The sequence below is a fragment of the Liolophura sinensis genome, chromosome 13, assembly GCF_032854445.1.
Source record: "Liolophura sinensis isolate JHLJ2023 chromosome 13, CUHK_Ljap_v2, whole genome shotgun sequence".
NCBI lineage: Eukaryota > Metazoa > Mollusca > Polyplacophora > Chitonida > Chitonidae > Liolophura > Liolophura sinensis.
This window is the reverse complement of record NC_088307.1, coordinates 5,635,419-5,651,781: the sequence shown is the minus strand read 5'-3', so window position 1 is coordinate 5,651,781 and position 16,363 is coordinate 5,635,419. Positions and strand designations below refer to the sequence as shown.

The 16,363-nt window shown below is 35.9% G+C and overlaps 1 protein-coding gene across 1 annotated transcript; it reads right to left on the bottom strand.

Annotated features, from left to right (window-relative positions):
• Positions 1-7,115: 7,115 nt before the first annotated feature.
• On the bottom strand, positions 7,116-15,443 carry LOC135480630 (B-cell lymphoma/leukemia 10-like). The gene is made up of 4 exons (XM_064760519.1): positions 15,222-15,443; positions 13,520-13,613; positions 11,061-11,340; positions 7,116-8,510 (listed from the first exon to the last, which is right to left on the bottom strand). The coding sequence occupies exons 2-4, from the start codon at positions 13,583-13,585 to the stop codon at positions 8,422-8,424; spliced, it is 435 nt and encodes a 144-aa protein (XP_064616589.1). The 5' UTR covers positions 13,586-13,613; positions 15,222-15,443; the 3' UTR covers positions 7,116-8,421.
• Positions 15,444-16,363: the final 920 nt, after the last annotated feature.

Genomic DNA, 16,363 nt, shown 5'->3' with positions numbered 1-16,363 from the left:
AAACACTTGAAAATAATTTTTTTATGGTGGGTCTTATTAAAGAACGTATTTGCAAATAAGTTTTGATGCATTTTCAACTGATATTGACATTTTTATGGGGTTTTTTCCTTTAATATGAATGCTGAAGCATGTTGAGTCAAGCGAATATACAGTGCTTAGGTCAGGTATAGGCTGCCTATGTTTAGTCCCATTGACTTTGTCAGGTCGAGTCTCATGTTCAGGATATAGGACTGCTTCCCTGTAGTCAAAATCTGTAGAAGGGGTAAAACAAGTTTATTTAACATTGGCAGTAAAAGGAGGGAAATCAGATTTGCTGATGTTTCCTGATTACCCCGATTTCAATACCTCAAGCATACATACATACACACATACAGTATTTCTACCCTATCTGGCCCATGTTATAATTACAGTCCAGTGTTAAATCTCTGAATTTTTGGAGAGTCTTTTATAACCTGTTTTTCAAAAATTAATAAATGACATGAAAAAATTAGGTATTATTTTGAGCAGAAGCCTGGAAATTTGCAAAGATTACATTTCATTTCATTCTTCAGGAGTTCATCAGTTTGAAAGCGCAAAATCATCAAAATGTTACATCTAATTTATGCAGAGTATTCTTAAATTTTTATATAAACTTTTAGCAATGTGATTTTTTGCAGCAGTCCTTATAAGCACACAATGAGACCTTGCGTCCAACTCTGTTACCCCAGCTTCTGCCTGGGACTCTTGATTTCTCGTTAAACAGGACCTGGGAGGGATATAACCTCTACCAATACACCCCTCGCAGATGAGACTGACTTAAGCATTTCCGGCACATTATATTCCCATCAATTCAACGCGTGCTGATAATTCTGGCTCGCCAGCAAGTGTATATGCGTATACCAAATGACATTTGGTTTTTATGTCACACTTTACAATTTTTCAGTCTTTTAATGAGGTTGAATCACTAGGTGTCATGTTGTAGTGGGTAGTGGGGTGAGTCAGTGCTGCCAGAGTGTTCCTGCCACTAAACTGCCATACATGACCTAAAATTTCGCCCACAAAAGTGCATTTTCAAAAGCAAATGAATATCACTAAATATTATTTTCGGTGATGAAATTTACAATTCTCCACTAGAATATCATTCCATGTTCCAAGCAAGCCTCAAAACACCTTTCTAAAATCAATGGAACTCTCAAAGTCTGGAAAAATGGGTGGGTTAGTCATGGATGAAATTTATGGTTATAAACGGTATCACAGTTGTTACCCAAGCATATTCTCACTGAGGCCCCATAACCTTGAGTGTGCATAAGAATCTACAAATTCCCTGTCCAAGACCATGTTCAAACTCGCACCTTGCACGAACAAGACACACTGAAATCAGCTTCCATTTTAACATCGTGACAAAATGTCATCACACTTCGTATTTATTTATTTTGTTTGATTGGTGTTTTATGTCGTACTCAAGAGTATTTCACTTATACGACAGCGGCCAGCATTATGGTGAGAGGAAACCGGGCAGAGCCCGGGGGAAACCCACGACCATGCGCAGGTTGCTGGCAGACCTTCCTACATACGGCCAGAGAGGAAGACAGCAAGAGCTGGACTTGAACTCAAAGCAACTGCATTGGGAGGAGGCTCCTGGATCATTACTCTGCGCTCACACTTTGTATAATGAAGTCGATAAATTGATGGAGAAAATGACAGTGACTACACAGTACATTCAACTCTTCACACAATTGATTTAAATAAAAGTAAATACATAAATTCTCCCTTTTGTAACTTTATTCCTGCCATGCTTTATTTTCTGTAAACATGTTTTCTAACTATACTTATGGTGAATAAATACAATACAATACAAACCATGCTTAACAAGAAATTCCTTCTACAATCATTTATTTTTTTCTTTCAATTAAAGTGTGTTTCACTGAGTCTTGGATACAAACATGTGCACGTGAAATGACTCAAGCAATGTGCGTAGACATGACCCCGGGATCAGTGCGCGTGAAATGACTCGAGCAATGTGCGTAGACATGACCCCGGGATCACAAAGCAATCTCAGGCTTAAGTCAAAATTTCACAGGACTCTAAAATTTTCATTTGTGATGTAACAAAGTCAAAATATTCTGTGTAAATTATTGTACAACAAATTTCCGCTAAAGTAACGTAAAAGAAAATACCAAATATAAGGATTAAAATTTTGACTTAAGTCTAAGATTGCTTTCGTGATCGCAGGGCCAGAGCATTTCATGAAATTATTACCACTACAATTTGAGCGTTTATTTTGACGCAAGTTCTGACACAAGCTTTAAAATGGGTGCAACCTTTTTGCATGAGGACAAGGCATTGCTTCAAGCACATTCTCAAGGTATTATTATGTGTAGACTGACAAAATTATATTTTGTGTGTATAAGCCTTGACACTGGCCAGCTGCAACCATTGTAGTTTTGTCTCCAAAATCAAATTAAAAATAGGCATCAGCTGCAGTGAAAGTTGCTGATGCAACTTTTCGTATGCGAAAAGATTGAGGAATTCAGGTAACTTGTGAAGAGACCAGAGGAACACAACAGTTTTATTTTTTTCAGATACCTAATTTTAGAGTCTTTTGTCATGAGATCTAGCTACATTGTATATAACATTTCTGTATGCAGGAATTCTGACGAAAATTCGAACCTACAATATATTTCCCTTCCTGATTAAGCTTTAGAGGGGTTTTTTTCCTCTACTTTTATTCATAATCTGTGACCAAAGACAGATTTAGCAACACAATGTCTGTTATAAAAGAAATAGCCACGCAGAAAATGTTAATGTCCCATTCATTCAAGATGTAAATATCAACAAAGCATCCATAACTGAATGAGATTATCATTTCTATCGTAATATAACAATAGCCGTGTGTTTCTGTTGGATGCATAAATTTTACCATGCAAAATACAGTTGATCAATTGTACTTATTGCTTGCTTCTCCATGTCTTATCAATGTACTGACATCTCAGTGACTCACTCAATGAAACTTCCATTTTATAAAAACATAACAGCCATGAACTCATTATAAACATTCGAAAAAAAAACCACAATACAAGCAATGCATACAATAAAATTCAGGGCAAGCATTCACATTCGTTTAACATTTACAAATAACTCTGTCCAGTAACTAAAAAGATGATAAAAATATTTTCACAGATTTGAGATGTCAATGCTGATTATTATGACATATGAATATATATTAAAAAAACAACAACGCACAATTGATCAAAGGAATTATGCTTTACCATTTATTAAAATACATGCCAAAAGATCCTTTCAAAGGAAAGATGTGCGGAGACAGACTGCTACAATACATACGAGTAAAAGCTCTACAAAGTACCATCAGCACGCCAAGCAAGGCTTGCCTGAGGTCCACCTGTGGAATGGTAATAGCTTGCCAATGGTGCACTTTTGGTATGGTTGTGGCTTGGTTGTGGAATATTTTAAGAGATTTTTTTTTTAATTTTTGGCAAAAAATATTCAAATTCACTGATCAAATTTTCTGTACTTACAAAGAATGGCTCAAATTATTGCCTTTCACTAAATATCAAACTCGTACCTTTGATACTTAGTCTTAAAATGATTTCAAAGTTTGAAAAATATAATATAATTTGACCCACTTTCAAGACCCATTCAGAACCACCTGCACAGCCAAGCCTGATACTTTGTGAGAACTTATGCTATGGGCTGTTTGAGCTAAAATACTAGCAAAAATTCCATTCCATTTGTGCTGATCGATTCTTTGCCAACAACCTCTGATGCTGTCCCAGGGTTTGATGAAGCATACTTAATTGGCTTAGTAAGCCCTTAATCACATTAATTGGTTACATGCATGTACATTGTGGAAAGAGGAAGTGCAAAACGGCTACTAACATCCTCACTACTCAGGTGAGTTTAATGGAATGATACTGGTGCCTGCTAATGGTGTGATTGTAGTGAGCCATAACTGTATGCCCCAGAGGAACATTTCTACCCTGTTTGTACGGCACTCATATGTACTGTGCTCATGGCTGACCTCTCTATGACTAGCGTCAACATATTTTTGATAGGCAAGCCTTGTTATATTTCTGTACATTAATATGTGTTGTATACCTTGTATACCTATAAACCTACGCCTATAAGTGTTGTTCCGATGCCCATATACACCCCAGCACAAGCCAAGTACCTCTATGGCTCAATAATGTGAAGCTTTCAACTTTAACTATTCACCTTAACTAACATCCTGTTGTTCAGCTCAGTTTACACCCTGCCATTCAGCTTAATTCACATCTGGCTGTTCACCTTAATTCATGCTCTGCCATTCAGCTTCATTCACATCTTTCTGTTCAGCTCAATTCACACATGACTGTTCACCTTAATTCACATTGTGCAGCACAATTTACATTTTACTGTTCACCTTAATTCACACCCAACTGTTCAGCTTAATTCACACCCAAATGTTTGGCTTAATTCACACCTGACTGCTTAGCTTAATTCACATCTGGCTGTTCAGCTTAATTCACACCTGACTATTCAGCTTAATTCACACGACTATTCAGTTCAATTCACATCTGACTGCTTAGCTTAGTTCACATCTAACTGTTGAGCTTAATTCACACCTTACTGCTTAGCTTAATTCACACCTAACTGTTCAGCTTAATTCACGCCTGACTTCTTCTCTTAATTCACATCTGGCTGTTCAGCTTAATTCACACCTGACTATTCAGCTTAATTCACACATGACTATTCAGCTCAATTCACACCTGACTGCTTAGCTTAGTTCACATCTAACTTTTGAGCTTAATTCACACCTGACTGCTTAGCTTAATTCACACCTAACTGTTCAGCTTAATTCACGCCTGACTTCTTCTCTTAATTCACATCCGGCTGTTCAGCTTAATTCAGACCTGACTATTCAGCTTAATTCACACATGACTATTCAGCTTAATTCACACCTGACTGCTTAGCTTAGTTCACATCTAACTGTTGAGCTTAATTCACACCTGACTGCTTAGCTTAATTCACACCTGACTGTTCAGCTTAATTCACGCCTAACTGCTTAGCTTAATTCACATCTGACTGTTCAGCTTGATTCACACCTGGCTGTTCAGCTTACCCCATAACTTCATAACATCAAGTCCCATACATTTCTGGAACAAAACATTACATAGCTGGATTCTGTGCTATTCACAACTATTTTAAAAGACATAAAACTATAAAAACTGCATAAATATGTAAAATTAACCTACACCTTGGGAAATATACCTATTCCATGTAAAATGACTAAGTCTCATCATCATTAAAGCATTGCCTGTAGCACATTTGTAATTGGGCTTCAAGCTGGGTAGACCTTCTTCATAGTTGATTCCCAGGGTCTATAATATCAATGGAAAATAAAAGTCAGTATGTCCTTCCAAAATGTCTGAGCTTTCATCACTGCTACAACTTTAACTGATAAAAAAAAACTGACAAACAATTTTTTCTTCAGGCTTACAACGAAATCAGTATAATGCGGACGCATGGCAAAGGATACAGGGTATTTGGGGAGAACAATTTAAATGCCTTTTTTCATATTCTAATCTGTAGAGTTCCATTCCTTTCACCACATGCTTTCTTGTTGTCTTGTGTACCTAACCTGGACTGACACTTACAGTGACATTACAGGGTGAGGCCAGTGTTTTCTGCTCACAATAATTTTCCTTGAATACACCAATTCAAACCGAGAATAGGCTTTGTCTTTTAATTATGGCACCCACAGCTTTTATGGTAGCCCCAGTCCGGTTACACACAATATAAATACAGCCATTTCACAATAATGCACATACATACAGATATGCATTATCAAGCACATCACAAAAATACCTATATTCATTGTCAAGCACATTCCACAATAAGGCACATATTGATATGCATTATCAAGCACATCACAAGAATACAGATATTCACTGTCAAGCACATTCCACAATAATGCACATATTGATATGCATTATCAAGCACATCACAATAAGACAAATATTCATTGTCAAGCACATTCCACAATAATGCACATATTGATATGCATTATCAAGCACATCACAATAAGACAAATATTCACTGTCGAGCACATTCCACAATAATGCACATATTGATATGCATTATCAAGCACATCACAAAAATACAGATATTCACTGTCAAGCACATTCCACAATAATGCACATATTGATATGCATTATCAAGCACATCACAAAAATACAGATATTCACTGTCAAGCACATTCCACAATAATGCACATATTGATATGCATTATCAAGCACATCACAAAAATACAGATATTTACTGTCAAGTACATTCCACAATAATGCACATATTGATATGCATTATCAAGCACATCACAATAAGACAAATATTCATTGTCGAGCACATTCCACAATAATGCACATATTGATATGCATTATCAAGCACATCACAAAAATACAGATATTCACTGTCAAGCACATTCCACAATAATGCACATATTGATATGCATTATCAAGCACATCACAAAAATACAAATATTCACTGTCAAGCACATTCCACAATAATGCACATATTGATATGCATTATCAAGCACATCACAAAAATACATATATTCACTGTCAAGCACATTCCACAATAATGCACATATTGATATGCATTATCAAGCACATCACAAAAATACAGATATTTACTGTCAAGTACATTCCACAATAATGCACATATTGATATGCATTATCAAGCACATCACAATAAGACAAATATTCATTGTCGAGCACATTCCACAATAATGCACATATTGATATGCATTATCAAGCACATCACGAAAATACAGATATTCACTGTCAAGCACATTCCACAATAATGCACATATTGATATGCATTATCAAGCACATCACAATAAGACAAATATTCACTGTCAAGCACATTCCACAATAATGCAAATATTGATATGCATTATCAAGCACATCACAAAAATACAAATATTCACTGTCAAGCACATTCCACAATAATGCACATATTGATATGCATTATCAAGCACATCACAATAAGACAAATATTCATTGTCAAGCACATTCCACAATAATGCACCCAATGATATGCATTATCAAGCACATCACAAAAATACAGATATAGAAAGGAACATACCTTGACTCTCATTTAAATTGATACTTAGAACCCTGCACCACCACCCTCTTTGGAAGTGGTTCCACTGCCTCTGACATTCAGTACACTGCCTGATACCAAAACAAGCAGATCCTAGCATGCTAGAGAGGTTGATGTCCCACTGATGTTTTGACAGGCAGTTGTGGTTTCAAGATTTGATGAAGTTCTCAGGCGTTGCCCATTATATAAGGTTAGAAGTAGTTGTCCAATGTAAACGGCGAGCAGCATATGTCTTTATCCCATGAGGGGCCACTATTGTCAAGTAGGACCTTGAGCCAATTGTTCCATCAAAAAACTGATCGCAATGCAGACATAATTTTTATAATGTATGAGTTTCCACCAAAGGTTTGTTTTTCAAGTGACGTCATAATTAATCATGAGCTGGGAAAGGAACATTGGACATCAACAAAATGTTCTAAGATTCCTGCAGCTGGGAGTTTTAATAGGGCATCTATGTTTTTGGCTTCTTTTCTGTTGTTTGTTCATTTGACAACCCTGGAAATCCTATTTGTCAAAGCAAAGATATTGCATGCTTCCATAAACGGTCTTTAGTACTGTTACTCAGCAAATGTAGTTTGGATTCCCAAAAATATTTTAAATTTATTCCACACACAGATGGACATTGACTCTGACATGTCATGCAGTTTTCAAAAATGCTGTTCCCAACTCTGCAGTACTGCATGGCAACTGTCCATTGGTGAGTGGCAACTGTCCATTGGTGAGCGGCAAACTGTCCATTAGTGAGTGGCAACTGATCATTATTGTATGGCTGCTACTCAGTTCTGCACAGCCGTTGTTTTGTGTAGCAACTGTTCAGTACTGTGTAGCAACTGTTCATTTAATGTGTGGTACTGTCCAATAATGTGTGGCAACTATTCATGACTATTATGTCAGATGTACACCACAGCAAGACACTACAGAATTATCCCTGTAATCTCACAGATGTACCTTCCAATAATCATCCAAAACCATCATTCAAACCTTTCACCTAAACAGAACTGTACCTTTGTTATTTAAACTTAGTAATTGTCACAGAGTGTTGCAGAACTGATGTTTGAAACTGCAAGGTTTAAAATGTGCAATGCCGAAAAAAGCATATTGTTACCTGTACTGTTTGCATGTATTTTGCATGAAGTTTCCTGATGTGCAATATACACTGTGCCACACTTTCTTAGGTATGCTTTTCTATTTTCCCCAAAGTAGACAAATCAAGGAAATATTCAGGTCTGTACACGTGAATCGTTATGGTGCCTAAACGTTAATGACACCTATTAATTAGCATTAGACATCGCTGCTGTTGGGCCGCGGCAGCCTGCTTGTGTCAATACCTAGGTCTGCTCTCAGCTGAGGACTTTGATCAGTAACGAGTGCTGAAAGTATACAAGAATAATAAGTCAAATTATTTTTGTTTTGTCTCTTTCATTTCTTTCATTTGATCATTGTTTAACACTACACTCAAAAAGTTTTCACTTTGTATATGATGGCAGTCATTTTTATGGAATAAAGAAAGCTGACATTTGGCAACATATTGATGAACTTTTCCACCTGTGACATACAGATAAACACATCATACACCCTAATTCCTCAACCTTTTTGCACATGAAAGAGCAGCTTTTGAATTTGGACACAAAACTACAATGGTTGGATTTGCCAATTTCAGGGCTTCACAAATAGTATCATTATTATCAGTCTACACAGAAAAAAATGCCTTCAGAATATGCCTGAATAAACACCTTGCAAACATGTGAGTAAGTTGAAGAACTACAGTATTAAACTGCTTGAATGAGCACACAAACTTCACTGATCACTTATTTTTACTGAGACCTCACAATCTGTGAGAGGAAAGGAATCCACAAATTTCCAAGTCATAGGTTTGAACCCACATCATTGACAAATTTGCCGCAATCACTCAGTCACTACTCATCCTCAACATTTATTTCCTGTATTTTACCCAAAGATTAATAGGTAAAAATGCTCTTTCAGAAGCACATAAAGGCTTTAAAATGATACTTCTGATGACAACACTTAAGTTTTTCTAAAAAATCATAAAAAAAATTCTTTAGTAATCCTATAAAGAGCATGAATCAATCAGAATCAAAGCAAAATGTGACATTTACAAAATGCTAAAATTTAGATGAAATACAGTATTTATTAATTTACTATTTATTACTTGTGCTAGATTATTTGAAATATTCAAATCAAATTGATGGGTGGAGCACAAGGATATCAACTGGGCAAAAGGAACCTGTCAAACGTTAATCTAGCCAACCTCAGAAATTTCAACACTTGACAACTCCTTGTTCAACGGGGGAGCGCGCCGTGGTTAGAGGTTCAAACCCGGCCTTGGAATAATTTGTAGATTCTCTCACTCTCACAAGTTGTGTGGGCCTTGATGATAATAAACAGTCATTTGTAACGAAGACCACTTGTCTTCCACCCTTAAGTAAAAGACAGCACCTGACTAATGTTTATGTCCACTGACAGACTACCATTCAAAGTATCTTATACCGGCATTAAATATTTTTGTACAGTTTCTTCAAAGAGACACTTCTCCTTGACACAGCTTCAGCACAGTGACATCACGTTTACTCTAGCTCTATAATGATGAAGGTATTTCCGTACTTAGTCCAAACAGTAGACTATAGCAGATAGAAGTTGTGGATTTCAGCAATGAAGGCAAGTGATAAACAGCTTTCTAAAAATTGGGACATACTGGAAGCATATTTCTTCCACTGCTTGAACAGTTGTCCAACATATCATTTACAGCTTAAGTTGCCTGCAGACGCATGGCTGTGCATTGTGCGGGTGATTTTGACCCTTGCAAAATGTTTATAAAATTATAATAGGATCGTTTTACAACTAGATTCATGATCAATTCTGAAGAGACGAAAATAAATCTAAGCACAACTGAGGCTGATCGATGAATTTTACACTTCAGTTTTGTGGTGGTGGCTTCTAAGATGAGAGCAGTGCTGACCTAGTTATCACGGACTTCAGAGAAATCACCTCGGTTTGAACACCATGTTTCAATTTTACTGTATTTTATAAAAGAAAAAACGGTGAAAAAATCATCCCTTGTATGCAAGAAAGGCAAAGAAGGAAAAATTTAAATTCTTCACTTCCAATAGATTTAGAGAAAAAAAAAAATATATTATAAGATTTAATGAATTTTAAGCATTATCTGGTGAGATGCCATCTTCTCATTCCCATCAACCTTCAGCATCCCTAATGAATTTTTCCCTGACTCAGATATTCGTTATTTAGAAACTGCTGACTAAGCGCTAAAACGAAGCTACGTCATAGCTTAGGGCCGTGCAATCTGATAGCAACGAATTTGAATGGATAAAATTCATAAGATGTCTGCCTCCATTCCCACCAGCCATTTCCGCAGTATTGTCATTTTGTTCTACATATTATTCGGTGAAATCTAATTAACATAATAAAGTTTGATACTTTTTAGAAAGCTTGAGAATCTTGCTTTTGATTGAAATATGTTTTAGCCAGGTGCTGTCTTGTCCTTTTTGATGTGCATATCTGTATGCTTCATTAGTTCATTAGTAACTTACCAAAGTTCAGTGGTTTGTGCCTGGCACTACAATTTCCTTCACCCTTAAAACTACCCATGTATCTCGTTAAACATAAAATAAATAAATAAATCACTGATTACACATGCCCACAAGGATAAATTAGAGAAGAGGAAAAAGCAAAAATGTAAATAAATCCGCTTACAAGTAATTTGAAAAACCAATTATATGCACCAACTCAAGCATCCCAAATACCCAATTCTCTACAGCTGCAAGTTTCTTTTATTACTTTTTACAACATGAGCAAACTACGGGACGTAAGACTCAAGCTAGGATACAATCATAACCTGTCCTTTTGTTTTTCGAAAATGAAGCATATGTACGGAACTGTCTTACCTAAGTATTTGTTTTTCTTGTCCTCGTATTCGGTGTTCAAACGTTTCAGCAGATGCATCTGAGTTGTGTCCAGCATTAACGACTCGCAGAGGTGATCATATGCTGATGGACCCTTTGATACCATAATGTCCAGGAATCTTGCGGCTTTCTTGCGAGTTGTGCGCTCTGCGTCTATTTCCTCACAGTCGTCAAGGCTCAGGATCGCCTTGGAGCGGAGGTACGGGTAGTGGCGATCTGGGATGATACTCTTGCACAACAAATACCTCTGCTCTTCCAGAACCTAATTCAAAGTCACAAAAATAATGACGTCAAGAATATTATAATAGGGGTGTTTCAAGTTTGAACTCTTTTATTGCTAGAGGTATAAAAGTCTTAATGTATCACATGAACAGCCAAAAGCTGCTAGGCAACTATTTTTTATCACATTTACTTTAACATGGCGTCTGAAAAAAGTTTCACAAAAAGCAATTAAGAGTAGTCAAATGATGAAGAAAAATGAGGAAGTGAACATTTGCCAACTTGAGAACTTCCCAAAGGAATGTAAGTTGCTTGATAAAGTTGCTCTGAGACCAGGCCCCGAGATCACGAAATGGTCTTAGACTAATCATTACATTGGTATATTCCTTTTCGTTATTTTAGATGAAATTTGTTCTACAATCGTAACTTATATTCAGAATTTACATTGTCAAACAATATTTTGACCCTGTTACATAAGATTCATTCATCTTAAACAAAGTTTTTTGTCATGACCTGTAGGAAGCTGATATATCCAGTCTGAATTCTATCAAACTGAAGAAAATCTAGATTTTAGAAATTCTTACTAAAAGCACTGTAAGAGTCATTTTTTTTATTTCCGAGTATAGTCAGTGAGGACTATGAGACATTTCTTTACGATCAAGACAAAAGTGTTAGAACTTGTTTATTACAGTATTAATTATTTTTGATCTCATATTAATAATAATATTATTATAATATATCGTAATATAATATATTGTAATAACATCGTAATATTCTTATGATTTAAAAGATGGGTAACAAATGTTAGGACAGGGGTACATATTCATCCCTTACTATACGGGTGCCGTTTTCCACAGAGATGAGCCCATGAACTACTGTAGTATAATCCACGTTCCGACATATTTATTTATTTATTTACTTGATATTTTACACCATACTCATGAATATTTCATTTATACGGCGGCAACCTGCATTATGAAGGAAGGTGGGGCAGGGGTAACCAGGCAGAGCATTATATGGTGGGTGAGATCCATGACGATCCACATGTTGCTGGCAGACTTTCCCATGTACAACTGGAGAAGAAGCCAGCATTAGCTGAACTTGAAAACTTGAACTGACAGCGACCGCATTGGTTACACAAGAACTTCCAGCACTCCTCCACCCACAAACAGAGTTAGTATTAGATTTTGTCTCACATCAGACAAAATTCTCCATTTTTCATTGGACAACAACGGTCTTGTGGGGGTCATGTATATTCTTGAATCCTGCAGATGACGTCAAATGTGTCTGCTGAGTAGGTTATCTCCCTTTGTTCAGTTGTGAAAACAATGGGCACATAGCGATTCACCTATACATCGGTCCTTAGCACGGGACTGATGGGTCTTTTGAAGGATAAATTCGTTGCATGGTTACTCAGTGGTTGGATATGGAAATATATGGTGTCAGCATCATTCATATTGGGCTCGGCGCGGAACTCAGGATTACTTACACCGTATGTATCCTATTTCTGTATTTCTGTATCCTATCACTGATTAACCAGATAACTAATAACACAAGTGCCAACAGCTATTTAGCTCTAGTGTACACCGTACCACGAAATATGCATTACTTTCACCCCATCTGTGGAATATGTATGAAGACGGAGATAGCAGTTCAACCCTGGGTATGTGCTCCTACTTAAATACCCCCATTTCAGATCCTGTTTACCAGCACTGATAAGGTGTACCTTTGAAAGAGGATATACTCAGCCTGAATGACATGAATCACTTGAGCCCTTATTTATTTTTTGGATTGGTGTTTTGTTGATGGCGCACCTTAACTCCCACATACCACCAGACAGGATGCTGACCTTAATATAAATCCATATTTTACACACTCTCCTCGTATCCTAGAAAGGGCTCTTCCAAAATCTTCAACGAGCAAAAATCCGGACGGAAAACAAGACATTTGCAATGTAAAGCTGGCATCAAGAATGCCTTTCACAATTACTGCTGTGTGTATTTTTCTTTTATTTATTTTTACAAAATAAACTTCAACAAATTTCCCTCTGCACTATAAGTGCTGCACAGGGTGATTCATGCTGTAAACAAAAAGTTCATGAGACAAGTTCCTGACTTTAAAGTCAGATGAGAAAGATAAACCCAATCTCGTATTAATTTGAAATTCATAATTGTACATACCGATACTCTAACCTGGATTATAAGCAAAGTGAACAAAGTTACCTTCAGTTTAAATGCATCCAGTATTCTTTGATCTGTACTTTGCATGCTGAAATCCAGTGCTCCCATTTCTTCTTTAGGGCAATACAATCTGAAACTGTGCAAGCGTAACCAGTAATTACACCCTGTAACTACGAGTTTACCAATATTTACATGCTGGAACTACGAGCTTTTATCAATAATAGCATCCCAAAACTATATGAGCTTACTAATAATTACAGACTGAAACTATGAGCTTAAAAATAATAACAGGCCTTATCAATAATTACATGCTGAAACTATGAGCTTATCAATAACTACGACCTTAAAAATAATTGAATGCTGAAACTATGATCTTACCAATAATTGCAGGCTGAAACTACCATGTAACCAATAATTACATGCAGAAACTAGAGCTTACCATTAATTACAGCCTGAAACTACATGCTGGCATGAGCAAAACAATAATTACAACTGAAATTTAATTGTATGAGCATTACCTATAATTACAATGTAAACAATATGAGCATTACAAATAAATACCACCTGAACCTATTTGACCATTATCAATGAATACAACCTAAAACTATTTGACCATTACCAATAAATACAACCTAAAACTATTTGACCATTACCAATGAATACAACCTAAAACTATTTGACCATTACCAATGAATACAACCTAAAACTATTTGACCATTACCAATAAATACAACCCAAAATTATTTGACCATTACCAATGAATACAACATAAAACTATTTGACCATTACCAATGAATACAACCTAAAACTATTTGACCATTACCAATGAATACAACCTAAAACTATTTGACCATTACCAATGAATACAACATAAAACTATTTGACCATTACCAATGAATACAACCTAAAACTATTTGACCATTACCAATAAATACAACCCAAAATTATTTGACCATTACCAATGAATACAACCTAAAACTATTTGACCATTACCAATGAATACAACCTAAAACTATTTGACCATTACCAATGAATACAACCTAAAACTATTTGACCATTACCAATAAATACAACCCAAAATTATTTGACCATTACCAATGAATACAACCTAAAACTATTTGACCATTACCAATGAATACAACCTAAACTATTTGACCATTACCAATAAATACAACCTAAAACTATTTGACCATTACCAATAAATACAACCTAAAACTATTTGATCATTACCAATAAATACAGCCTAAAACTATTTGATCATTACCAATAAATACAGCCTGAAACTATTTGACCATTACCAATAAATACAGCCTGAAATTACCATGCCGACTGAATGAGTGAATCCTTATAATTTGTCGTCAGACTTAATATTTCAATCATATCATAACTTCCTCTTTTAAGGTCTTAGGTGTGACCCGACCCAGGATTGACCCTAGGTCTACTACCACCCCTGAAGCAGATGCTCTACCAACTGCATGAGCCATCGGGGCCAGTGCCGGCACTGAAGCCCTACCATATTAATTACTCAGAGGTGTAGCTCAAATTTTAACCTTACCTGTCACTAATATAACATATTCGCAGTTTTAACCCAACATTTAATTGAACTCTTTGATTTAGTGAACGTCATGTACCTCAGTGCTCATTTTTTTTTTGCTCATTTAATCCTCGAAATGTGGAGTTTTGATTCAGGTATTCTTGTTACACCCTTGCTACACATTGAAGCTGAAAAAAAACCCCAGCTTACCTGACTTCGTGTGTTCAGCAGGATATGTCAGAGTAAGGTGTAGGCCTAGTTGTCTTGCGTCTTACCGCCTTGGTCACATTCAGCGTGATTTCACATTTGACAAACAAAAAGTAACATAAACAAGCACAGCTTCACCTGGATAGTATTCCACTTAATGACACTCAAAGTGAAAGTAAGCTCCACAACATTCAGCTACCTGCCACGTGCCCACTTCCCCATCAAAAATCGTTGGATCCAAAAAAAAAAAAAAATTATAAGGAAGTACGATATTACCAATTAAGGGAGGTAACTCTATAAGAAACCGCTCGCACACAATCGTGTTAAAGTTATGTCCCTTGGATATGCACAAAGTTTCGTGTTTTTTTTGTTGTATTATTTATTTAAAAAATGTTATCAGTGTGAAACAAAGTAGCATGGGAACAAGTCGCCATACTATATACTGACGAAATAATTTTGATACAAAAATACATATTTCCAACAACGTTTTTATTTGTGCATCCCGAAAACTTCTACTCATTATTTCACAAAAATACACAGAAATTCGTTAACGTCATTGGAAGTTTGGGCTAAGTATAAAGTCACAGATGACGTTTGGCTGGCATAACGAGATACAGTACACGACTTTACCTTTTTTGCAACTTGTAATGTGTTTATGCTACTTTAATTACTTGGTACATAAAACCCTCATAACAAATCACCAACCTGATAAATAAATAAATAAATAAATAAAAACACACAATCGATAAAATAAATCACACAATTAGTCAAAATTTGTTTCGATTTTTTAGTTTCTTTTTATTACAATCCATTTTGAAATGAAAATCAGTACGTTGTATATACATACACATGCACTGAACATCTATTCATGGTAAACATTTATACCATGATACCATGTATGCATGTAGATGAAAATACATCACTGAAACATTTTCACTTTACATTTTGCAATTGTTAAAGAAATGCTAAAACGATACCTGTGAACCTTACTGCACACCAATATATCCCGGAACACATCACATGTAACTTTCCTATCCTTTTACACTGTAAAACATGACAAATCATTTTAAAAAAGTGATCTACTTGAAGCATTGACTTTGCAGACCCTCTTTGGGTAATCTCTAATCAACAGTATATACATAATA

What these genes read in the sequence shown, in the direction of transcription:
- LOC135480630 (XM_064760519.1), bottom strand. Translation starts at nt 13,585, where the DNA reads ATGGGAGCACTGGATTTCAGCATGCAAAGTACAGATCAAAGAATACTG. An exon ending in TGGATGCATTTAAACTGAAG is followed by an intron (nt 11,341 to 13,519) that starts GTAACTTTGTTC and finishes ACTTTGAATTAG; the next exon opens with GTTCTGGAAGAGCAGAGGTA. An exon ending in CAAGAAAAACAAATACTTAG is followed by an intron (nt 8,511 to 11,060) that starts GTAAGACAGTTC and finishes GTATACTTTCAG; the next exon opens with CACTCGTTACTGATCAAAGT.